General features: G+C 43.3%; 1 protein-coding gene across 2 annotated transcripts in view; it reads left to right on the top strand.

Moving 5' to 3' along the window:
- SPPL3 (signal peptide peptidase like 3) overlaps positions 1–25,042 on the top strand; it is a 94,317-nt gene extending 69,275 nt beyond the window's left edge. For both annotated transcript variants that reach the window (XM_002694525.6, XM_059876405.1), the window contains exons 3-11: positions 9,729–9,817; positions 11,860–11,979; positions 12,794–12,872; positions 13,765–13,877; positions 20,211–20,317; positions 20,798–20,961; positions 21,687–21,886; positions 23,116–23,225; positions 23,905–25,042. In XM_002694525.6, coding sequence (XP_002694571.1) covers positions 9,729–9,817; positions 11,860–11,979; positions 12,794–12,872; positions 13,765–13,877; positions 20,211–20,317; positions 20,798–20,961; positions 21,687–21,886; positions 23,116–23,225; positions 23,905–23,976 — 1,054 coding nt within the window. In that variant the 3' untranslated portion in view covers positions 23,977–25,042. The remainder of the gene's footprint in view (positions 1–9,728; positions 9,818–11,859; positions 11,980–12,793; positions 12,873–13,764; positions 13,878–20,210; positions 20,318–20,797; positions 20,962–21,686; positions 21,887–23,115; positions 23,226–23,904) is intronic.
- The last annotated feature ends 1,481 nt before the right edge of the window (positions 25,043–26,523 follow it).

The raw sequence follows: 26,523 nt of genomic DNA, 5'->3' as shown, positions 1-26,523 counted from the left end.
TCACAGTAATCCAAGTCTATGCCCCAACCATTAATGCTGAAGAAGCTGAAGTTGAACAGTTCTATGAAGATTTACAAGACCTTCTGGAACTAACACCCAAAAAAGATATCCCTTTCATTATAGGGGACTGGAATGCAAAAGGAGGAAGTCAAGAGATACTTGGAGTAACAAGCAAGTTTGGCCTTGGGAGTACAAAATGAAGCAGGGCAAAGGCTAACAGAATTTTAGAACTCACTGGTCATAGCAAACACCCTCTTCCAACAACACAAGAGAAGACTCTACACATGGACATCACCAGATGGTCAACACCAAAATCAGATTGATTATATTCTTTGCAGCCAAAGATGGAGAAGCTCTATTCAGTCAACAAAAACAAGACTGGGAGCTGACTGTGGCTCAGATCATGAACTCCTTATTGCAGAATTCAGACTTAAATTGAAGAAAGTAGGGAAAACCACTAGACCATTCAGGTATGACCTAAATCAAATCCCTTACAATTATATAGTGGAAATGACAAACAGATTCAAGGGATTAGATGTGATAGAGTGCCTGAAGAACTATAGACAGGGGTTCGTGACATTGTACAGGACGCAGGGGTCAAGACCATCCCCAGAAAAAGAAATGCAAAAAGGCAAAATGGTTGTCTGAGGAGGCCTTACAAATAGCTGAGAAGAGGAGAGAAGCAAAAGACAAAGGAAAGGAATGATATACCCATTTGAATGCAGAGATCCAAAGAATAGCAAGGAGAGATAAGAAAGCCTTCTTCAGTGATCAGTGCAAAGAAATAGAGGAAAACAATAGAATGGGAAAGACTAATGATCTCTTCAAGAAAATTAGAGATAGCAAGGGAATATTTCATGCAAAGATGGGCACAATAAAGGACAGAAATATCATTTATTTCTAATATCCTTGATCTGCTATCAAGAAGAGGTGGTAAGAATACACAGAAGAGCTATACATAAAAAGATCTTAATGACCCAAATAATCTCGATGGTGTGATCACCCACCTAGACCCAGACATCCTGGAGTCCCAAAGTCAAGCAGGCCTTAGGAAGCATCGCTACGAACAAAGCTAGTGGAGGTGATAGAATTCCAGCTGAGCTATTTCGAATCCTAAAAGATGATACTGTGAAAGTCCTGCACTCAATATGCCAGCAAATTTGGGAAACTGAGCAGCAGCCACAGGACTGGAAAAGGTCAGTTTTCATTCCAATCCCAAAGAAAGACAATGCCAAAGAACGCTCAAACTACCACACAACTGCATTCATCTCACACGCTAGCAAAGTAATGCTCAAAATTCTCCAAGCCAGGCTTCAACAGTACGTGAACTGTTAACTTTCAGATGTTGAGGCTGGATTTAGAAAAGGCAGAGGAACCAGAGATCAAATTACCAACATCCATTGGATCACAGAAAAAGTGAGAGAATTCCAGAGAAACACCTGCTTTATTGACTGTCAAAGCATTTGACTGTGTGGATCACAACAAACTGGAAAATTCTTAAAGAGATGGGAATTCCAGACCACCTGACCTGCGTCCTGTGAAATCTGTATGCAGGTGAGAAGCAACAGTTAGAACTGGACATGGAACAACAGACTGGTTCCAAATAGGGAAAGTCGTAAGTCAAGGTTGGATATTGTCAGCCTGCTTATTTAACTCATAGGCAGAGTACATCATGCAAAATGCTGGGCTGGAAGAAGCACAAGCAGGAATCAAGATTGCTGGGAGAAATATCAATAAACCTCAGATATGCAGATGACACTACCCTTATGGCAGAAAGCGAAGAAGAACTAAAGAGCCTCTTGAGTGAAAGAGGAGAGTGAAAAAGTTGGCTTAAAGCTAAACATTCAGAAAACTAAGATCATGGCATCCAGTCTCATCACTTCATGGCAAATAGATGAGGAAACAGTGGAAACAGTGGCAGACTTTATTTTGGGGGGCTCCAAAATCACTGCAGATGGTGACTGCAGCCATGAAATTAAAAAACGCTTGCTCCTTGGAAAAAAAGTTATGATCATAGACAGCATGTTAAAAAGCAGAGACATTACTTTGCCAACAAAGGTCCGTCTAGTCAAGGCTATGGTTTTTCCAGTAGTTGTGTATGGATGTGACACTTGGACTATAAAAAGAAAGCCGAGCGCCGAAGAATTGATGCTTTTGAACTATGGTGTTAGAGAAGACTCTGGAGAGTCCCTTGGACTGCAAAGAGATCAAACCAGTCAATCCTAAAGGAAATCAGTCCTTAATATTCATTGGAAGGACTGATACTGAAGCTGAAGCTCTAATACATTGGCCACCTGATGCGAAGAACTGACTAATTTGAAAAGATCCTGATGCTGGGAAACATTGAAGGTGGGAGAAGGGGATGACAGAGGATGAGATGGTTGGATGGCATCACCAACTCAATGGACATGAGTTTGAGTAAGCTCTGGGAATTAGTGATGGACAGGGTAGCCTGGCGTGCTGCAGTCCATGGGGTTGCAAAGAGTTGGACACGACTGAGTGACTAAACACATGTCATGATGTATTTATCACACACTAATGTGTGATGTGTTTATCTTTTGAATTGTTCTTTTGAGAGAGTCAGTTCCTAGGCAGGTTGATAGGGGGTCTAGGGGTCCCCAAGGAGAGAGGGGTCTGGAATTCTCAAGGAGGAAGAAAGGACAAACTTTTTTTCTTTCTCCACATTCCTTAGGATTATATAACAATAATGTATCCTGCCTGAGGACAGTCTCTGGATTAAGGACAGTCTTTGGATTAAACTTTCTGGCTAATTCTGTTATCTTAAAATGTAAATTATGGGAGTAGGTCTGATGAGGTCTTTACAACCTCCAGACATTCTTTGGATTCACTGGAGAGTATATAACTTCATTGTTAACACTAGCAAGCGGGTACTCTTTCTACCCCCTTCTGATGCCTATGTCAGAAGCTTTCTGTATCTCCTTTATACTTTAATAAAACTTTATTACACAAAAGCTCTGAGCGATCAAGCCTCGTCTCTGGCCCCGGATTGAATTCTTCTCCTCTGGGGGCCAAGAATCCCGGTGTATTCGCATGATTCAACAACAACCTTTCACTTTCGCCATCTCATATCCTGTCCTATCTTAAGAAAACATTTATAGAAATCTGAATTCATCGGATAGTGTGGGGAATGGTTATGTACATTGTAATGCATATGGACAAGTTCCTTGATATATATGAGCCTCATCAGTTCCTTTTTCAAGGTTCCCTTTATAGAAACCACTGTATAATTTTTCTAGGAACACACATTTAGCTTACAGCAAAGTTCCACCATATAGTGTTTACCTTGACCAAGTGAATGCTCCCTTTCATGGTACTTCCTTCCAATATTAGAATGATCAAAAAACATGGTAGTCTTAAAATACTAAAATAAAAAATTCCATTTTGCCTTTCTTCTCCAGTATTCATAATTGTATTCCATTATCAGAATTCAAACAGGTGAACAAGCATAACTTTTCAGTAAATGTGTTCTCAGCTCCCTTTTGCTTCCTGCAATTGTCAATTGTTTATTTTCACTCTGCCCTGTTCAAAAGTATTTCAGACCATTAAGTTTTACAAGCTGTGATGAGATAAGGTAAATTAGAATGGGGCCAAAGAAAAGGTATGGGTGGAGACAAAGTAGAGCCAAAAATAAGTCTAAAAATACATACCATAGTGGCCAACACCCCTCCTGGTGGTCCACAGATACGCAGTAAGCTTTCTAGCAGCCAACTTGCAGAAGAATGAAAGAAATTGAAAACTTTACAATGTCCTGAATAAAAAAACCAAATTGTGTAGGTGAATTGCAGTTACTCTTGCTTTTAAGATCAGACATAGGTTTATCCCAAAGACCCTCAGAAAGAGGATGCAATGTTGTATTGCATAGCATTTCATAACAGACATTGATTGTTGACTGAATTATAGTACTCTTCAATATAACCTGGTGGCGTTTCATGAAATTAGATTTCAGCAAAAGCAGTTTTGCCAAAATTGAGGAGACAAAACCAGTAGCAGAAAGTTGTGGTCTAGATTGCTAGCTTACTGTGATCTAACGTTACATTTTATAATATCTAGAGAAATCAATGCGTTATTAGTTCTTCAGCTGATTATTTCTGAATATTGATCTCTTGATAAACGTGGACAGTGGTCCAGACATGTACTGTATGGCTGGCTGAATATAGGCCTCTTTGTCTTAACAGTTCTCACGGCACATTTGCATTTTTATCACAACCTAGGAACCTAAAACAGCCTAACTATAAGCCCACATTTCCCCTTCTCCCGAGCAAGCAGTGGAAGTTCTTATGGGCCCAGGACTTTCCCAGAAAATGCCCTGTAATTCAGTCTGGTACCTACAGATACTAAAAGTTGACTTCCTTAAGTTCTATTCTTTATAGCTGAATCAGTTTTAGCCTGAAAAAACATTTAGAGCAAGTATCACTAGATCTCCACCTCCATCCCAATAAAACCTTAGTAAAGCACTCAGAGAATGTTAAACTACTTCCTGATGTAGTAATTGAATCAAACTATTGGGTTGGCAAAAAATTTGTTAGAGTTTTTCCATAAGATGTTATGGGAAAACCCAGATGAACTTTTTGGCTAACCCAATATATCAAAGTGACCCAAAAATGCACAGTGGGATTTGTACTTGTATATCAGCTTAAATTTGAAGAATGTTGATCAGTTGTCATTCTTTCTGACACTATTTTATCTGGCAGATTCAGTTGTTGGTTATACCCCACCCAGTTCAAGATCAAAACTGTATCATCCACCTGTAAAAGGTTGCTTTTCTTACTGCTTGTCCCTAGTAAGGCAGGAATTGAGCCAAAAATGGTATCAGATCAAGTTAACTCAAGGAGAAATATTTTGGCTTTTTTAAATAGAATTATTTTTGCCTGTGCTGGGTCTTCATTGCTTTACAAGGGCTTTCTCTCGTTGCAGCAAGCAGGGGCTACTGTTCATTGCTGTGCGCCGGCTTCTCGTTACAGTGGCTTTTCCTTGGCGCACAGGTTCTAGGGTGCATGGGCTCGGTAGTTGCAGCTCCTGGGCTCTAGAGCGCTGGCTCAGTAGTTGTGGCGCACGGGCTTCGTTGCTCCTTGGCATGTGGGACCTTCCCGGTCCAGGGATTGAATTCGTGTCTCCTGCATTGGCAGGTGGATTCTTATCCACTGTGCCACCAGGAAGTCCCTATTTTTTTTTTTTTAAGTAAAGGAGTTGTATGTATTGATGTGGAAATATATCCTTGGCGTACTATTGAATGAAGATTAATTTGTGAAATGACAGCTGTGCAGTGTGGGTAACCATTACTGGACCTCAGTCACAGTAGCCTGGGACCTGTTAAACCTAGGTCCATGGATCTTGTTTTAGAAAGCTGGAATACATGTATCTTCATGTTTGAGCAAATATATGGATCCTCACAGCCTCATTTAGCCAGACTTCTGTTTTGTGTGATAGTGACCAATGATAATGTTTGACAGGGCAAGGCCAAAAAAAAAAGAAAAATTGACTACAGTGATAAATACAAAAGATTTTTTTCCCCTTATTTAAAATTGCTTATAAAAGATAATGGATTATATAAACAAAAGTAATAATATAACATGGAGTTCATAGTATGACATGTAAAAATAAAAGGCACGGTAATAATCGTACAAGGGTTGAGAGGGAAATAAACGTAAACTGTTGTCAGGTTTTATATAAGTGAACTGCTGCCGTATACCTTGTGTTGTTAAAGATGTACACTATAAACTTTACAACAGCCACTAAAATAAAAGAGCAAAGAGTTATAGCTAATAAGACAACAAAGGAAATAAAACAGAGTCATTAAAAATTACTGTGTTAATCCAAAAGAAGGCAGGTGCAGGGGAGCAACAACAAAAAACATAGTCTCCAACCTAATCATAACAAAAATCACATTAAATGAAATTGGCCTAAAAACCCCAATTAGAAGACAAGTGTCAGTAGAGTGCATAAAAAAGTAAGATCCAATTACATGATACTTACAGAAAGTACACAATAAAGCCAGAAAAAGGATTTAGGGTAAAAGGTTGGGAAAAGATAAAACTTACACTCATCAAAAGAAAGCTGGAGTGGCTATACTGATGTCAGACAAAGCAACTTTGAGAGCAGGTAATATTACCACAGACAGAAACCCTTCTTTCATAATGATAAAAGGGGTCAGTTAAGCAACAAGACATAATAATCCCTAATGTTTATGCATCTAACAGGAGATTTTCAAAATACATGAAGCAAAAGCTGATACAACTTCAAGGAAGAATAAAACAAATGCACAGATGTAGATAAAGATTCCAGTACCTCTCTCTTAATAATCGAAAGAACAAAGCAGAAAATCAGTAAGGTTATAGTCGCTTAAGTAATGTTCTCAACCAGGTCAAGCTGGCATTTATTGAACACTTCAGCAGTGTAATAATACACATGTTCCTCAAGTATATGTGAAATATGTACCAGGATAGGATGTATTTGGGGACATTAAAAAAAAGTCTCAGTAAAAGGATTCAAGGCATACAAAGTATGAACGCTGATCTCTGTTAGTCAGCTGGGGTTGCCATAACAAAATACCACAGACTGGGTAACTTAAACAACAGAAATTTTTCTCATAGTTCTGGAGGATGGAAATCCAAGGTCAAAAAAAAAAAAAAGGAAATCCAAGGTCAGAGTGCCACCACAGTTGGGTTCTGGTGAGCTATGTCTCCCTGGCTTGCAGATGGACACCTTCTTACAAGGCGCTCATGTGCATGGTCTTTCTTGGGCGTATGCTTGCTCTGGAAGGGAGAGAGGGAAACAAGGAGAGAAGGGGAGAGAGAGATCTGTTAGAAGGATACACTTCTATTGGGAGGGCCCCACCCTCAAGACCTTAGGAAAATTACCTCCCAAAGGCACCATCACCAAATACCATCCACCACATTGAGGGTTAGGGCTTCCACAAATGAATCTTGTCCGGGACCCAAACATTTGGTTCCTAACAAATCACAACTGGATTGAGCAGAGAAAGCTCTGGAGAATCCCCAGATGTTTGGAAACAAAAAGCAACACTCTTCCATGTATCAACCAAGACATCAAGAAGGAATTGGAAAATATTATGAATTAAAGTTGAAAACATACCAAATTTATGGACTGCTGCGAAAGCAAAGGGAATTGTAGCTCCACATACCTGGATTAGAATAAAGAAAAAGTTATCATTGATTTAAACCTTTTACCATTTCTGACTAAACCAGGAAAATGGAGCAAATGAAACTGTATTCAGTAGACAGAAGGAAAGAATAAAGATCAAAGCCAAAGTAAATCAAATAGATTTTCTCTGTGGAGAAAAACGGCTGAAACTAAAAGCTGATTAAAAAAAAAATCAATAAAGTTGGTACCCCTCTAGCCAGACTACCCTTGGGATAAAAAGAAGACACAGACTTCATATCAGGGACAAGAGGTGATACTACTAGAGTGCACAGATATTAAAAGGCTAATAAGGGATGACCGTAAACAACTTAATGCCAATAAATTTGATGACTTAGATGAAATGGGTAAATTTTTTGATGTATCTATAAATCACAATCCATGCCCAAGGTCACTCAAGAGAAACAGGTAGCCTGAGTGGCCTGCACTCACTAAAGAAACTGAAAACGCCCCAGCGTTTTCCGCAAAGGCTGCAGCAGTTGGCAGCCCCGCCTGCAGTGTGTGATGCCTCACAGGCTTGCTGACCCTTGGTGGTTATCCGACGCTTTGCTCACAGCCCTCCTAATTGGTATTAGTGGTACCTCATTGTGATTTGGACTTATATTTCCCTGATGACTAGTGTTGTTAAAGAACTTTTCATGTTCTCACTGGCCATTTGCTTATCTTCTTTGGTGAGAGATTATTCACTGCCCACTTTTTATTTGGGTTGTCTATTATTGAATTGGAGGAGTTCTTTCTATATTCTAAACGTTCTCAGATACATGAGAGCACATATTTTATCCCATCTTTTGCGGTTGTCTCTTTTTTTTTTGAAAGTGTTCCTTGGTGCTCACAAGGTTTTTAATTTTGTTGAAGTCCAATTTATCAATTATTTAGTTGTGTTTTTTGGTGTCATAGGTAAGAATCCACTGCCAAATTCAAGGTCACAAAGGTTTTGTCCCAAGTTTTCTCGTTTTAGCTCTCAAATTATTTAAATTTAGATTAATTAAAATGAAATGGAATGCAGAATTCAGTCCTTCAGTTGCACTCGCACGTTTCAAGTGTTAATGGGCTCATGTCTACCAAGTAGGTCAGTGCAGGCTACAGGGCATTTCCACCATCACAGGAAGTTGTTTTGGACACACAGACACTTTAAATGAAGGCGGCAGTAGAAAATGAGCTAAGGACTTGAACGGTTCAAAGAGAAAGAAATGGTCAAGGTCAGTACATAAAATTGTTTAGTGGTTAAAGGATTCCAAATTAGGACATGCACAGCATTTTTAGTCCCCCAGATTGAATGTGTCTACTTTCTTCAGGTCTTGACTCAGAAATAGTACCGATGAGCCCTGCATGCCCCATTTAAAGTTTCATATCTACCCTCTCCATTTCCTGCCTTTTTCCTTAGCTGTTACCATTAACATACCACATACAATATTTAATTTTTCTTGTTTATTGTCAGTCTCCCTGGTCCTCAAATATAAAATCCATGAGAGCCTTTTTTTCTCTCCACTTGTTTCTCTCCAGTACCTAAAACACTCTCGGATACAGCAGTAACTCAATACATGTTGCTGTTGAGGGAGAGCTGATTTGGTGAAGAGAAACAAGTGCTCTTGATAGCTGATGGTGTACGATGTTGAATTTGTGATCTCCAAAGAAGATTTAGCTTTGGGACCAGGGACTAGGCTTGATGATTCAAGACCTTTTGTGTAGCAGAGTTTTATTAAAGTGAAAAAGGGACAGAGAAATCTTCTGACACAGACCTCAGAAGGGGGACGGAGAGTGCCCTGTCCGTAGTCTTAGCAAGGCCTTACATACTTTCTACCAGACCTACTCCTACAACATACATCTTAAGTTAACAAGATTAGAACTGACAATAGAAAGGTCTTACCAAACCCACTCTCACAGTGTACAAGTTTTAAAATAACAAGATGAGTCAGAAGGTTCTTGTTAAGGAGAAACAAATTCTTGAGCAAGATATGTTGTTGTTATATAGTCATTGGTGCAGAATTTAAGGGAAAACATACATCCTTGAGCAAGATGAGTTGTTTTGTTGTGCAATCATCAGCTCTGGGCTTAAAGGAAAAAAAATGTTTGTCCTTTTCTCCTCCTTGAGAACTCCAGACCCCTGTCTCCTCCTCAAGAGCCCCAGACCCCTTTCTCCTCCTCGGGGACCCCAGACTTCTTATCCACCTGCCTAGGAATTGACTCTCACTCTCATGCAATGCTCTGAGAGTAAATTGGTCCACCCTTTTTGGAAGCAGTTGTGTGGTATGTAAAAGTTTCAAAATTGTGCTTGTCCTTTGACCCAGTATTTCTCCTTCTAGGTATTTCTCATACGGAAGTAATTAAAGATGTGCAGAGATATGGCTGGAATATCCAGCCACAGTGGAATGCTTTTTTCTGCTGTCAGGAAAACTCTTGAACTAGCATGGAGAACTTTGCAGAGCTGTTCAAAAGAAATCCTCCTTTCTTCCCTAGTGCTTTAACATTTAAAACTATGTCTCATTACTGACTTTGCTGATCTACTTCTTTCTTGAAACTAAAACTTACCTATACAATTTTCCCCACAGGTCCCTTAATATGGACTTTGAAAACCAAGATAAAGAGAAAGACAGTAACAGTTCTTCTGGGTCTTTCAATGGGAACAGCACCAATAATAGTAAGGCATTTTTTGACAATTAACTGTCTACATGTAGTGGTCTTAATTTGATTCTTTCTATAACCCCAATTGATAATTTACTAGGTTTAAGGATTACAGTTGGTATAATAATACAGTTGAATCTGTATGGTATAGTTTGTTAAAGTTTTATGTTCTGAATCTGAGCTACAGATTTCTTGTGAATTCCTTTTAACTGTGCCTCAAAGCTTGCAGCCAAGATTCTTTATATTCTTAAAGACAAGCAAGATAGATGGGTATCTGTCTGCTTGTAGCCTCATTTAGGTCCTTTGGTGAGATTGATGATTTTGTAGGTGTTGATCGTAAATTCATTTAGTGACTCGTAAAGATAGCTACTTGTAGTACTTGTAGAACTGTTGTATCTCCTCTGGTACTTCAGATTTTAAAGGATGTTTGCTTTGAAGAAACATAAGTATGCTATATGGCAAGTGTTTAGCAGCATTATTCATAGTAGCCAAAAAGTAGAAGCAACTCAAAGGTCAGTAAACTAGTTAATGGGATAACAGCGTACAGTATGTCCACACAATGGAATACTGTTCAGTATTAAAAAGAATGAATTACTGAAACATGCTCCAACATAGATGCACATCAAAACATTGTTAAGTAAAAAAGGCCAGATAGAAAAACTACGTATTTTAAGAATCCAGTTATATGAAATTTCCAAAAAGACAAATAGAGACAGAAAATAGATTAGTGGTTTCCTGGGTCAAGAGATGGGAAGAATTAACAGTTAACTGGCATGAGGGATCTTCTTGAGATGAGGATATTCTAAAACTAGATTAAAGTGAACCTTTCACAGTTGGTGCATGCTAAGTCACTTCAGTCATGTCCAACTCTTTGTGACCTTTTGGACTGTAGCCTGCCAGGCTCCTCCGTCAATGGGATTCTCCAGGCAAGAATACTGGAGTGGGTTTCTGTTTCCTCCTCCAGGGGATCTTCCGGACCCAGGAATCAAACCGCGGTCTCTTATGTCTCCTGCATTTGCAGGTGGATTCTTTATCACTAGTGCCACCTGGGTAGCTTCACACTTGATAAACTTACCAAAAAAATACTGAATTACTTAATACTGGTAAATTTCATGGTATGTGAATTGTACTAGAAAGTTGGTAATGCTTGTCATAGAAGGTACTAATTTAGAAATAAGGAGACTTGATAATATTAAGAGATTGATATTGGGTGCCTACCATTCACCAGGACTTCCCTGGTGGCTCAGATGGTAAAGTGTCTGTCTACAATGCGGGAGACCTGGGTTCAGTCCCTGGGTCTGGAAGATTCCCTGGAGAAAGAAATGGCAACCCACTCCAGTACTCTTGCCTAGAAAATCCCATGGCCAGAGGAGCCTGGTGCAGGCTACTGTCCATGGGGTGGCAAAGAGTTGGACGTGACTGAGCGACTTCACTTTCACTTTTCTTTCACCATTCACTTGATATTTATTAGATATTTTGAAAGTTGCAAAAAGAGTTGGTACCCAAGCTGTCGCATAGGCAGTGTGGCCAGAATACCCACAAGGTGTTAATAAAGTGCTGAGACAGCAAATACCACTTTCCACCCTATACTTCGAGCAGGTGCTTTTTCTTATGGGCCTTTACCATAGCCTCAGAGTCCCTTCTGAACCAGCATCTGCTGGCAGTAGGTCAGAGTAAGCACCAGTGGTGAAGTCATTTTGACCTCCATGTACAAAGAGACTAGAGAGAAAGACAAGCCAAGATGGGCAACAGTGGGTCAAGTTAGTAAGGGGTTCTCCTGGAGAAGGTGAATTTGAGATGAAACAGTGATCTTGGATCACTGGAAGAGCATAGCATATGGGCGCAGAGCAGGAGACGAGCGCCTGCTATAGTGAAGGCACTACAAGGACAGCAGGGAGTACATAGTCGCGTTTCCTGGGAAAGAATCCGAGCGCCTCGGTATTCTGTATCGTATGTACTAATCCCTAGAGCTGTCTGCATCTTGATGCATTAATGTATTTCAGTCCATGGGCGCAGAGCCTGTTACGTAAGCTGTTACTATGCTCCTTTCTCTTTCAGGTATCCAGACCATTGACTCTACCCAGGCCCTGTTCCTTCCGATTGGAGCATCTGTCTCTCTCCTAGTAATGTTCTTCTTCTTTGACTCAGTTCAAGTAGTTTTTACAATATGTACAGCAGGTAAATGAGTTCTGCTATCTAGTCTTAAGCTTAAAAGGAAATTTTTTAACGTTTTTAAAAATCACCATTCAAAAATTAAGATTTATACACCACTCTTTTGCAAGTTTTTCTTCCTAAGTCTTCTTTGTCCCCAAGTCTGCCTTTCCGCCCTCCTCCCCACCCCTCCCTGAACCACTTGATAGCTCTGTCATCAGTTCTGACTCGCCAACTCAGTCTGGATGAAAGGCTAGGGTTTAAAAACTCAAGAACTTTGTGGCACCAGAGCAGAATTGCTTTGGCTTTGACTCCTTGTCTGATAAGTTACCAGAAGGTCCAGTTTGGTAGAGTCATTGTTGGCAACCCTTACCCATGTATGTTTCTGCAGATAGAAACACTGAGAGCTAATCACAGTAATTCGACTGTCAGCTAGCTGATCAGTTTTCAAGATGATTGATGGTGGACGTGTATCAATGTAAAACATTAAAATGCTAGCCTTCAATATTGTAATTAGCCTCCAATTAAAATAAATTAATTTTTTAAATGCCAGCCTTGTTAGATCATACTCTGGCCTGCCATTTATCGTTTGTTGTTGAGATAGACGAGAAAGAGAAAACCTGCCAGTGCTACCCCTACCTCAAACCAGGAGTGCAAAGCGGTTATCTGTGCGCAGCTAAAGACAGACACTGTTCTTTTCTCTAGTTAATTAATATTATTGTATGCACTTGTGGAGGAAAGTATTGTAGGCAATAATTATTTCTGTAAGTCATGCCATTTTTCTTATGATTAGTAAAACATTAAACAACAAAAAAATTAACCATACATTTTCTTTCTCTAGTTCTTGCAACGATAGCTTTTGCTTTTCTTCTTCTCCCGATGTGCCAGTATTTAACAAGGCCTTGTTCACCTCAGAACAAGTAAGGACTTGGAATATTCCTCTAAACTATAAGTGTATGTTTTTTTTCTTTGTACTTGATAGCAATATTAAGAGTACATTTTCTGATATTGACTGAAGCACAAAAATGCCAGAAGACTAGAAAATGAGATGTTTTGATTTTTTAAAACTGGAAAGTGATACTTCTTTTTGCACCTTCTCATAGCAGAGGAAATCTAAACAAATCTTAGGAAGTCAGAGTCATTGCAGTATGCTTCCTTGCTTAGATTATTTAAAGATGAGCAGTTTTTTTTATCCCTTTACTAGTTAATAGAATATGAAAATCGTGCTTGACTCAGACATTCTTTCCCTTTTGTCTCTGATGACCTAGATATATACTAGCTGCTTAGGTTTAATTCTAGTGTTCACACCTTAACTCCTAAAGCTATTGCTTCATGGAAACAAAATGCTATGCTAATGGAGATGCTCTAAGTTCTTAGGAAATCAGTCGCTTGGGGTGGCTGATTTTCCCAGGAATTAGTGATAACCAAATAGACGGACTATCTTAATTTTATTCACCTTTGGTTAATGAATTGAATTGTTGACTTTCCTCATTTTATTTTCCTCATAAGAACTAGAAATTTCTCTGTATTTAATTTTTCAAATATTGATATTATCACTTTAAACTTCTCAATATCCATGTTGGTATCTGGGATAAAAGGTACATTATCTAATGGGTGCAGAAATGTAATCCTTCTGAACTTTCTGTAGTTTCTTCCAAAGAAATTTGGGTATTTTGGATTTCTGGGTATCTCGGTATTGCCTCCTATTTCACTCTGGCCATCTCAGATTCTGAACATGAAGAACCAAAGGAGAGTTTGCTTACTGAACGTGATTTACTGTCTGTTAGTCCAGTCAGTGTTGTCTGTTCCCAGGATTTCCTTTGGTTGCTGTGGACGTTTCACTGCTGCTGAGTTACTGTCGTTCTCTCTGTCTGTCATGCTCGTCCTCATCTGGGTTCTCACTGGCCATTGGCTTCTCATGGATGGTAAGTAACTACTGGGTGACAAGTGGAAATTGTAATATCAGTTATGGTTAAATTTGTCCTCTCTTCCTCTACTTTCTGTGTTTTAGTAGTATACTACTTCTGATTACCATGAATTATTAGGTGTCCAGAGATGGTGTTTTGTATCAGTTTTTACCCACACTCTTAAGATACTTTCTAATAACAGCTTTTTTGAGATGTAATTCACATATCATGCAATTGATATACTTGAAGTGTACAATTCAGTCGTTTTTAGTATGTTCAGAGTTGGGCAGCCACCACTTGAGAGCATTTTAACACCTACCCTCCAAAACCCACACCCATCAGCAGTCACTGCCCGTCCCCTCCCCAGCCCCAGATGTACCCTGGTCTACTTTGTGTTTCCGTGAACGTGTCTCTTACAGACATTTTGCAGAAATGACATCACATATGACCTTTTTTGTCTCTTCTTTCACTTGGCATGCTGTTTTCAAGGTTCATCCATGTTGTACCATACATCAGTACTCCTCTGTTCCTTTTTATGGCCAGATATTGTTTAATTTTATAGATGCATCAGTTTTATTTATCCATTCATTAGTTGTTTTCACTATTTTGACTGTTGTGAATAATGCTACTGTGAGAAATGGAGTACAAATTTTCTGTACTTTGTTAATATACATGGGAATTATAGTATAATGTGAGGAATATATAATAGTGTATTGATATAAATACATGTCTATATCATTATACACAGGTTAATAATAGCTAACATTGAGCTGCTGAGTGTTTTACATGGATTTTTTCATGAAATCCTGAAAACAACTCTTTGAAGTAGGTACTGTTGTTGTTGTTCTTATTTTACAGAAGAGGAAGTAATTTCAGAGAAGTGACTTTTAGTCTCTTCTTGATTTAAGACCCTGTAACCATCTTCACCTCCTTTTTCATTCATTTCTTCTCTCGTCTTCACAGTTCACTTTACTAATCTCATAAGATTTTATCTAACTGCCTTGCCCCACGAAGTCTGTTCACCCTTTTCTTTCTTTTGATGTTTCAGAAGGGAAGGAAGTTGAAATACTACAGTCAGTTTTATGCTGTTTTAGCTCATCCATGTTGTAATGTGTATCAGCACTATCTAAGGAATTTTTTAAAGTGGGAAATTTGGAAAGCAGAGATATGGGTATGGGTGGCACTTCTTCCTCTAACCCAGTCCAGCAACCACAAGGCTAATCCAGGCCTTAGGACAGAGCTTTTTGAAGGCACTGCCAGGTCTGAGGGCTCCTCTTCTTGCCAGGCTCCGTGTCCTGCAGCTCGGAGGATGGCACGCCTGCAGCGGAGCTGTCACTCGGTGCTGTCTCAGCGCAGAGCAGGGTGTGACCGTGAAGGCACGGCACAGGGCTTCTGTGGGGCGACACACGGCTCTCTGCTGAGTGTGGGGGTCACTCTACACGTCTCTACACATGTTCACATCCACAGAACTGCATGTCTGAAGCCAGACTGCTGTTTCTGCCGGTGATAATCTGTGAAACGTTAAATATACGTACTTACGATTTTATATAATTTGTTTGTATACATTTGAGGCTGTCCAGGTGCGGGTCGGAAAAGAATTTCCAGACACAGAGCATCTCAGAAGGGAAGGAGTTTATTAAGACAAAGAGCAGAGATACTGTGGGCACTGTGAGCACAGTGGGCAGACCTCTGGACAGACCAGGGAGAGTTGACAGTATTCGTGAGTTAATAGCCAATTTTTATAGCCTGAAGACAAAGTACCTTCCCGCCGGAAGGTTGGCATTAGGTGTCAGGCTGGGGCGCCACAGGGTGTTTACCGGAGTGGGCATCTTTGCCTGATTGGGAGTCAGGAAGCCTGATAGTGATGGTCAGGGGCTCATGTCAACGGTTACAAAGGGGATCATTTAGCTTTGGAGGTGACCTTGGTTCTGGGCTCTGCTTCTGTGGCGGTGGTACAAGGCCTCGCACCTGCGGCCTGGGTTATGACTCTGCATACTTGCTGTCATACTTGTTGAGTGCCTTTTTTTTTAAGTGCCTACCATAGACCAAGTATGGGAACTCAAAAGCAGTTCCTTGAGGTTGCAGATCAAGTTACCGTTTAGACTTACACACAGACCTTTAAGTGACTCAGTAGGAGGTCAGGGTCTCAGTCACCAGGCCCGGTCTGTAGTGGCGGACTGAGCTCTTGACAGGCGTGGTCTCTTGTGGTAGTGCCATAGATTGCCTGATTAAAAAAAAATTAACTATGATCATTTGCTTCAGTACTTGAATACCCACTGCGCATATAAATATGCATTCTGAAGTGCAGTGTTTAGAATTTTTAAGTGGTTTATCGAACTGCTAAATTTCCCAGATTCAAGTATCTGTGCTTTCAGTATCCTTGTGGATTGGTGGTTGATAACTTAAGTGCTTCTGAAGGTTGATAAAGAATAAGTTGAGAAGAAGAAATTCCATCCAAAGTCACAGCAGGGCTTGGCCAGATTATAGCAGAAGGGTAAGAACTGTTTTATAGATACTAGAAGTTAGTAGTCGTAATGTAGCCATTAACCTGCATTTGACTTTTCCTAACATTAACTCCTGATTCCTTCCAAGGGCTGATTTGTTAACCAAAAGCAGTATTGAAATTGAGCATGTAGGTGATTTTGAAAGACTTGAATAGAACCTAATTGCTCCTTAAAATATGTATTGTAGAAAATTAAGAAGTGTTGGTCCTGTTAATGATTAGAGTAGTGTCAGTCAGTCAGTCTCACAGCTGCTTTTGTGATTATAGCCCTTTAATCTCATCCAGTCCAGTGCTTCCTGATGAGGAAGCAAACAGACATTTCTCCTCTACTACTTCTGAACAAAAACTTGATATAAAGGTTGGTTAGTTGGTTAAAATCTAAACTGAATTATTTCAGTCCCATATAAATTGACAGTTTGGATGATTGTTAGCTACATATTAAGAGAAAATGTTCTATGATGATGTCCTTAAATGACAGAGCCCTTTCCCGTAAATGGCACCCCTAAGTTCATGTACACAGAGGAAAGCTCCAAGCACTACAGTTTCACCTAGACCTCTGGAAACCACAGTCACCTACCTGGGACTGGTTAGTGTCCATCCTGACACTCAGAGCTGACGTGGTGATGGTGATGCTTAAACAACCTTGGAGCTTCTAGCCCCTGGGTAGTCTGAGGCTCTCTGTAATCCCACTCCATACTGTCGGTGGCTCTGCTACAGGCTCTGTAATCCCACTCATACTGTCGGTGGAACTGGGGCTTCCCAGGTGGCTCAGTGGTAAAGAATCCACCTGCCAGCACAGGAGACGTGAGTTCAATCCCTGGGTTGGGAAGATCCCCTGGAGAAGGAAATGGCAGCCCACTCCTGTATTGTTGCCTAGGAAATCCCATGGACAGAGGAGCCTGGCGGGCTGCAGTCCATGGGGCCACAAAGGAGTCAGACACGACTGAGCAACTAAACAACAGCTGGACACACATAATGCTGTTTACAGGTTTTGCTAAGGATTTGAAGTTTACTAAGCTGCTGACCCAGTTTTTAAAAGATTAGGTTCCTCTCAAAACAGCAAGCAGTGTGTCCTTCATACTCTATTCTCTCCTCTCCTCGAGCATTACGTAGGACCAGAAAATACCAAAGTAGTGTGCCTCTAAAAAAGAAGAGGTTGGCATGAGGGAAGGTGACGTTCTTTTCCAGATAAATTGATTTGCATAGCCCTCTGAAGCTCAGTTTTGAGGGCAGTCAGCTGAATGGTCTTCACTGCACGGCTGCAGGTAGGGTGGGAAGAGCCCTGTTAGACTCTGTAGGGAAGCGGGGGCAGCAGCTCCCCACACGCTGTTGTACAGGGACGGGGCCATCTCGCCACGGGAGTCTTGCCTCTGGACTAGAGTCAGTACAAATGGGCCATAAAGGACAAGCTTTATTTTCCCAGAGACCAGGATCAGAAACAAATTTCCATTGTGAAAGGTACCTAATAGTTGAAATTTTTTTGAGTGTTCATCTAGGCTCCCCAAACCCTTAGTGGCCCTAACTTGTAAACTTACATCATTTTCTATCATTTTTGCTACTTCCCCAAATGATAAGGATCTCTTACTGGTTATACTGGTTAAATTGTCCTTGTGACCAAGTTTACAGTTTTCCCTAAAAAGAGAGAGAGCCTTTGAGCTTTTAGTTGTTTGTTTCTCATATATATCATTGTCTGATGTGTTTGTGACTTGTTTTCTGCTGTTACAGAAAAGCTAGCTTGCTAGCCACACATCTGTAACATTCTGAAATATGTTCTCCCCTGACATGCAAACTGTCTTTCCAGACTTCTGTGCAGAATCAGGTATCATTTTGTAGGTAATGATAATGTGGATTTCTTTTAAATGAGTGTTTTTTCAATTAAATCCTGTTCTTTGAAGTTAATTTACAGTGAAAACAGAATGATAAATATGGTTATTTTAAAGGGTGAGGCTTAAAGCTTATTTTCAGAGTTATTCTGAGAAGCAGTAATATTAAGAAGGTACTTTATAGAGTTTTCTTGAACTAAATCTATAGCTTCTTTTTTACCTACTCAGTTTCCTACTCTTAACAAATTAACCTTTTAAATTTGGAAGGACTTGAAAGAATTTGACCAGTAAGTGGTTTGGTATGTTACAAAGGCTGATGAATCTTGTACACACATTCCTCATGTTCAAGGACCGTTGAGCCACGTTCATACTCTACTTCCCCTGAGCAGTTCAGGGCCTAGAAGAGCCCTGACAGATAGATGTCTCATTTTATAGCTCTTGCTATTTGCCTAGGATTAGAAAATGGTCAATCCCAGAAATCTAGCAATTGATCTTTTTTTTTGGGTTTGGTTTGGTTTTAAAATGCTAGACCCTGGCGCTTGGTCCACAACCAGATTGGCTTTGCGGAAGCCTTTGTCTTAGATGTGAGCACTGCTTAAGGCCTTCCAGGTTACACGATCCTTTTAGAGAACATTGCATCTCGGCTTGGTGTCCTTTTCTTTGTTCCTGGCCCTCCTGGTTGAGAAGGAGAAAGTGATAGAGATTCTATCAATAGTATATTAAAAATAATTATAACTAAATGGCAGAGATTAATAATTTACCTCTCTAACATTTTTGATTAATTTACATTTAACCAGAAGTTAAGTCTGTTGGTAAATCTATTAGGGAAAGTCTTGGGTTTTCTCAGGCAGCATGCAGTGAGGGAAAGTTGTCACCTCTGTTCCTTAGAAGAACCCAGAAGAGGAGGTAAGATTTTTTAAGGATGACTTGAATGAAAGAATGAAGAAAAAGAAAGGCCAACTGGATGAATACTTGAGAGTGTGTTTTGGGGCTGTGACCGGCTGGTGGCGCTGTTTGGTTGGTGGGCATTGAACTTACTTGTCATTGAACTTACTTGTGCTGAGAACCTTCTCTGAAGTAGTCAGACGGGATGCACGCTGCCTTTTCAAACACGGAACTTGGGAGTCTGGTGGGGAGACTTGGTTGGCATGGTTGGAAAGAGGTTATTGCTCAACTCAGATGGAGAGGAGGAGTCAGTGGAGGAGTAGGAACACGAGAGGAAACTTGGGGCCAGGCCCCTGCGGCATTGCCTGTGTGTGAGTCGTGCCTCCTCAGTCAGAAGTAATCCATCACAGAGAAGGGGACCTCATGACTTGAGGCAGGGGATGATTTTTGACAAGGGCAGTGAAGAGTGTAAGCGGGGGAGAGAGAAAACAGGAAAGGATACACACAGCAAAGCAGGAAGTGTGGGGAATCCGGACCAAGATGTGCAGTGGTGGTAAAGAGGAGCACCCCAGATGGTAGCAGCAGCCTGTGCATGCATGAGGAAGGTTGTGTTAAGTTGAAAAGGAACGCAGGGTTTCTTGCTTTGAAGATGAGCAATAAGATGACATTGTGTGGAGTCATGAGAAACCCTGTCATTGAGCAGTTCTGTCTTGTCCCCTTTACTATAGACCCAGGTGGAGAGGATGAGCATAAAGGAGTGACTTGACTGGAACAGTGTCCTTAAGGAAGTGAAGAAGATGTGCTCTAGGGTGTGGCTTTAAAGGAGTAAGGGCAATGCAGTGAAGTAGTGGGGGAGGCAGGAGACAGAGCTGGGAGAGCTGGGCTTGGCCTAGAGCTTTATCATTCAAAACAGCCCAGGGGGTCTTAGTTGACCACCATTGCCAGCATGAGGCAAGGGGTTTTCCCAAATACCAGGAGGTCAGAATGGGCTGAGGTGGGCACATGGCACTCGTGGAGTGTAAGCACCTCACCTGGGGCGTAGGGCTGAGGGACCTACAAACTCTGTTAGGTTTCCAAGCTGAATAGCGTGTGGAGGGTGGCTGTGCGTGTGCTCCACTCTGACCGCTGTCTCCTCCCCAGCCCTGGCCATGGGTCTCTGTGTCGCCATGATCGCCTTTGTCCGCCTGCCCAGCCTCAAGGTCTCCTGCCTGCTTCTCTCAGGGCTTCTCATCTACGATGTCTTTTGGGTGAGTGTCCCCCCGGAGCTGCTGCTCTCCTTCGGGTCTGACTAGAACATTCACTCCTGAAAATGTACTCGGTACCCTAAGTCTGCTGGCCAGGGTACCTCCTGTCCAAGACCACTCCTCCGGGCCAGCACTACACCTGTTGGAAGATGAGCGGGCCTGTGTGCATGGAGACTTGTCAGAGTAGAGAGTCCGCGGGTGACTCTTGGGTGAGGAGGGAGCACAAGGCTCTCTGCCCTGGAGAGAAGCAAGGCTCTCAACCCTGGAGCATGGCCAGCTGTGCGCTTAGGGCTCCCTCTCTGGGTGTGGAGAGAACAAATCTGCAACACGTACAAGAGCAGAGCTCTTCTCGTTCCTCAAAGCGTGCAGTCTGAAAAGCCTGATGCTGCAGTCCTGAGACTCTGCTTTCAGAAACAAAGAGGGCTGGTGCTGAGGTCGGGGTGCCTCCAGCTCCCTCTGGTAAAGGTGACTCTCCCCTGGCAGGTGTTTTTCTCCGCCTACATCTTTAATAGCAACGTCATGGTGAAGGTGGCCACGCAGCCGGCTGACAATCCCCTTGACGTCCTATCCCGGAAACTCCACCTGGGGCCCAACGTTGGGCGCGATGTCCCGCGCCTATCTCTGCCTGGAAAACTGGTCTTCCCTAGGTAGGACTGGGCCTCGTCTCGGGAGGGTGAGGACCCCACCCTCCTTTGCCCCTTCGTCCCCGCTTGGTTGTCATTGTCATCAGCATTCTGATGGGGACCAGAAAAGGGTTGTGAATCGTCTCCATCTTACAGATGACAGGACAGGAGTACTGACAACTTCCAGAGATGGGTCATCAAGTGATACGGATGCAGCTTTTTAATAATTGATTAATGTTATCAAACAGCCATACATTACTGCTGTACTGCAAGTTGGCTAGAGGGAATTAACAGGAGGATCTGGGTCTTTTTTTTTACTTTTCAGACATTTGTAAAAATGTGCTAATGCTAAAATTAGAGTCCCTGGAACTATAATCTTGGAAAAATTAAGGTGCTGCTTTCATCTCCCATGTCTGGTAGTAGTCGGGTGCTTACTGGACATCTCAGCAGTGAATGTGTGACACATGGTGAGTTGACATCTCTAGAGGCGGCAGCACTACGCGGAAGCTTCAGCAGCCGCTTAGGTGGTGCTGTCCCAAAGCGCTGGCTGCTGCAGACCATTCTTCCAGTACTCTAGTGGCGTTCAGTCTCCACACTCCTCTAACAGCTAGTGCTGTTAAACCAGTAGCGATTGCCATCAGCCGTCAGATAAATTCTTTTTGGCTTCCTAAAAAGCGAACAGACCTTGAGCAGGAGGAGGAGTGGGGTTGTAGAGGGTGAAACCCCTGACGTGTGACACTGCATTCCAGCTCCACGGGCAGCCACTTCTCTATGTTGGGCATCGGAGACATCGTGATGCCTGGACTCCTGTTGTGCTTTGTCCTGCGTTATGACAACTACAAGAAGCAAGCCAGCGGTGACTCCTGCGGTGCCTCCGGACCCGCCAACATCTCCGGGCGCATGCAGAAGGTTTCCTACTTTCATTGCACCCTCATTGGATACTTTGTAGGTAAGAGGACCTGGGAGGCTGCATGCGATCCCCTCCCTGACTATCTTCCAAGCCCTGGAGTTAACCCAGATCTTGCAGCTACAGATGCTGGAGGAAGAAGAGCAGTCACTCTAGTCGTTGCTATAAACAACCACAAAGGGGAAGGAAACTCCTGACCCTGAGGTGAGGCCAGCAGCCTCGTTCCCTATCCAATAATAGTGTGTTTGAAGGACATTGTAGGAAAAGTGTGGTCGGGCCTCAGAGCTGAGAACACCTACCCCACGGTGATGGAGCAGTGTGTGTGCTTAATTACATCTTCAGCGTGAGTTTAATGGATGTCATGTTTATTTCCTCTGCTGTTTGACAGATATTTCCCTTCATCTGCTCTAACATTTCCATCACCTCTGACCTGGACTCTCCTTGGCTAGTGTTTCTCTAGCCAGCTCTGTTTTGGCTGGACAGGGAGAGACGGTTGTATATCTGCCCTGCGTGAGCTGTGACAGCGAGGGGAGAGGAGCACCTTGCTCACCTCAGTGCCTCCTGCTGAGGGAGCCCTGCACAGTTCCATGGCGCTTTCCTAGGCCTGCGCTCATTTCCACTCCAGCAGCTCCCAGTGGGCAAGGCCACTGCCCTGCGGCTTGAGATGTGCAAGGCCACATGGCTGTCATAAGCAGCAGGGCTAGAACTTGAACCCAGGTCTTTTGCTTCCAAGTCTGTCCTCATCCAGCTTCCCAGTGGCACTAGTGGTAAAGAGCCCACCTCCTGCCAACTCAGGAGACATTAGAGATGCGGGTTCCACCCTGGGTCGGGAAGCTCCCCTGGAGGAGGGCATGGCAGCCCACTCCAGTATTCTCACCTGGAGAATCCCATGGACAGAGGAGCCTGGCGGGCTACAGTCCATGGGGTCACAAAGAGTCGGACACGGCTGATGCAGCTTAGCACGTCCACACGCCTGTCATCATCATATATATAGGAGACGGGGAGACCAGGCACATTTGGGGCCAAAATGAGGTCTGGAACCAGGGACTTGGGCCACTTGCAGGTCCTTGGAATTCTAAGTTTTTAAAAAGCTGTGCTGCTCCCTGTTTCTTTCCCTGCTCAAGCTAGGCATGTCACTCCCTACCACTGGAGGGGGTGTCACGTTAGAGCTGCACAGTCTCAGGGCCATGCTGCGAAGCCGTCAGGTGACAGAGGTCTCCTCCCTCGGGCTGGCTGCTTGGAGTTACTCACCAGCGTTTCTCTCCCTTCAGGTCTGCTCACTGCGACTGTGGCGTCTCGAATTCACCGAGCAGCCCAGCCTGCCCTTCTCTATTTGGTGCCATTTACCTTATTGCCACTCCTCACGATGGCCTATTTAAAGGTGAGAAAGGCAGGTATAAGCCAGTGGAAACGATAAAATGACATTGACCCTGGACTTGGCTAGGTATTCCCCTTGCTTGAGGTATTCCCCTAAGCTCTTCATCTTGGGATCTCTGTGTGTGTTTTTGCTAACCTGCTACTAGCAACCTCTTCCAGATTTTTAACAGCCATTGGCTGAAAATACTAATGAGTTAGACCCCTCACCACCTAGTCATGGATTAGTTAACTGAAATCCCTAAAACCCTGCTGCAGAGACTTCCTGTTTCTCTTAAAAGCAGCATGCTATTACCACCTAATAGCTCTTTTAGTACTCTGCATTAAAGATTGGAAATAAGAAATGTAAAACCTGAGGGCCCTGATTCACAAGGTTTATACTGTCACTCACATTTTACAGACTAGGAAGCAGACACAGAGGTTAAGTATGAGCCTGGATCATTTGACTCACAAGTGGTTGAACTGCCCCCAGGACCGAGTCAGAGCCGTTTCCTGCTCGGGGTGCCAGGAGCCCTTCTAGCAAGTTCTTCAGAGACCTGGGAGGTTACTTTTCAATGAGTAAAATGTGAATGTTCTTTGATTCTGCACAGAATCAATCTGCTCTGAGGTCAGGAGTCAGGAAGGGCTTGTACATAGATAGGTGTGCCTCGATCTGAAACATGTGGCTGAAGTTGTGTCTTTCCCAGGGTGACCTACGGCGAATGTGGTCTGAGCCATTCCACTCCAAGTCCAGCAGCTCCCGATTCCTGGAAGTATGATGGATCACAGCGGGCGACCAGAATGGCCTCTCAGTCCTTCTCTGTCAACGTGTGGCTTGTTTCCTCTTAGAGCTGGCCTGGTACTCGGAGATGCACCTGTGTAAGGACTGCCGTGTGCCCAGATTTTGCATTTTCGGGAGCGAGGTGCTGGAGCCTGCGTGGTTCCTTCTCTTCCTGCCGCCGGAGAGGTGGAGCCCCTCCTGGAGTGACAGGTCCTCCCCCACCCCCCAGCGCGCTTCCCTCCCCCGTTTTTATGGATCTGCACCAGACTGTTACCTGCGGGGGACGGAGATGCGACTGTTGACACTGACAACGGCAAGGAGTCGTTCTGTACCTTTGAACACTAAAAGGATGGAAACCTTAGCAAACTGGTTTCTTCAGTGAACCCTCAAGAACTTTGGGACCAGTTTCCTATGGGGGACTCAGTTTCAGAGAACTGAGACAGAAGCTCTTCTGTCGTTATATTCTTCTTTCCTTTTTTTGGATTTATTAAATATTTTCTGTGGTGTGAAGTGACTTATTAAATCCACAGACATTGAGTGACTTCTTACAACATACACATAAGAATTTGTTGTAATGAGTTCATGTCCACCCAGACGTTGTGTTGGCAGTGAACGAGGGCACGGTTTTTATACGTACATACACACCCACATGCACATAGATATATATGAATAAACAGAAATTAAAACCCGCTAAGCTCATGCTGTGTAGCGGACAGGGGCTTGCTGTAATTTCTAGCATGTAGAGCAGTTCACGCTGGCTTCCTTGTATACAGACAAGCTGCTGTCTCTCCCTCCACGACTGAACGTGCAGTTAAAAACCAGTATAGTATTTATACTGATAGACTCATGGACTGTAGGGGACTCTCATTTGGTTTTGATCAGTGTAGCAAATTAGGGATGAAAAGTTAAACCTTTCTGGCCCGTTTTTTTGTTTTGTTCTGACAGGCTTCTTCCTTGCAGGGTTTTCAGTAGTTTCTTGAACCAATGCATGTATTATGGCAGCAGGTGTCTGTGCTTCTGATCATAGTAATGTACTACTTGTAAATACATTTTTCTATTTTCTATTTTTTTTGTATTTTTTTTTTTTTGGCCTTTTGTTTCATTGGTGTGCTGTATTTTCCATGCCCTCACTCCTTTAAGAAAAAAAAAGGAAAAAAGCAACACGAGCCTGTCCTTGCTGTTGTGATTGCAGTCTTGGTTTCCCTGTGGTGACAGCTGGGCACTGGGGACAAATGTCAAACACCCCCCAAAGACGGGCCCTCCGTTGCAGGAGTCGCAGCTCGAGCTTGCAGCTACAGCCTCGACTGGGGGCCAGCGTCCAGGCGGTGGCTAATGTGAGTGGCAACTGGGGGGCCAGCGTCCAGGCGGTGACTAATGTGAGTGGCAACTGGGGGGCCAGCGTCCAGGTGGTGGCTAATGTGAGTGCCAACTGGGGGCCAGCGTCCAGGCGGTGGCTAATGTGAGTGCCAACTGGGGGCCAGCGTCCAGGCGGTGGCTAATGTGAGTGGCAACTGGGGGCGAGCGTCCAGGCAGTGGCTAATGTGAGTGGCAACTGGGGGCCAGCATCCAGGCGGTGGCTAATGTGAGTGGCATCTGTGGACTGACGGGGGAGTCGCCTGTCGTCTGGATCAAGAGAAGCCGGGGATGGGCCTGTACACCTGGGAGCACAGGCTGCAGAGGGGCCTGCTGTCCTGGACTCTCCCTGAGACAGGTGATCTGTGTAGAAACCGGGGCCCTGGGGGCCCTGTGGCTGGAGGTCGCGGTGTGCGGCATTCACAGGCGGGCGGTGCACGTGGCCGTCAGCGTGCTGCATTCCTCCATGTCTTCAGGCCCCACTGAAGGCTGTTTGGTGGTTTTGTTGGTTTTTGTTTACTGTTTTTAATAAGTGCCTCCTTTCTAGCCTTTGTTACCTCACCTTCACTTTTGGGTGTTGGTACCAAGTGGAGCTCCCGTCACCACCTACCTGCTCAGCCTGTCCAGGAGACCAGCGGCATCCCCTGCAGCTGTGGTTCATGCTGCACACGTCCCAGGACGGAGGCTTCCGCTGTCCACACAGCTCCCAGCAGTCTCTGGGTTCAGCGGAGACGGGGAGTACACGGTGCGACCCCTGCTGAGGAGCCAGCCCTCTTAAGCCCTCAAGGATGCCGATGGCTAACTAAGGGGCGGGGCGAGAGGTGGGGGGGACTCTTCCACAATGACCCTGATTAAGGGCAAGTGCCGACCATAGTCAAAAATAACCTCCTGGCAGTCATTTTCATTTTTCTGACTTTTCATTATAAAACAATTCCAGACAGAAGGTAAATTTCTGTCATCACTCCTATGCAGGTTTAGTAGGGGGAATACCCATACAGGACTCCTGAATGTAATCGGGATTCCAGCTGTAGTCTGCAGGGCACTTGAAACTTTGGCAGAGTGACCACAGATGTTCCTTTTGTTTTAAATTAAGCCCAGGAGCTGCGCCAGAACGTGCCCGGTTCTGGAGGTGGTGTGGTCTTCTGACAGGGAAGGGTGGGGTGCAGTTACACTGCGTGCTTGCTTCCAGTTT

This window comes from Bos taurus, chromosome 17, assembly GCF_002263795.3.
Source record: "Bos taurus isolate L1 Dominette 01449 registration number 42190680 breed Hereford chromosome 17, ARS-UCD2.0, whole genome shotgun sequence".
NCBI classification, from domain to species: Eukaryota; Metazoa; Chordata; class Mammalia; order Artiodactyla; family Bovidae; genus Bos; species Bos taurus.
Note: the sequence above shows the minus strand (reverse complement) of the source record. Positions and strands in the feature narration are given on the sequence as shown.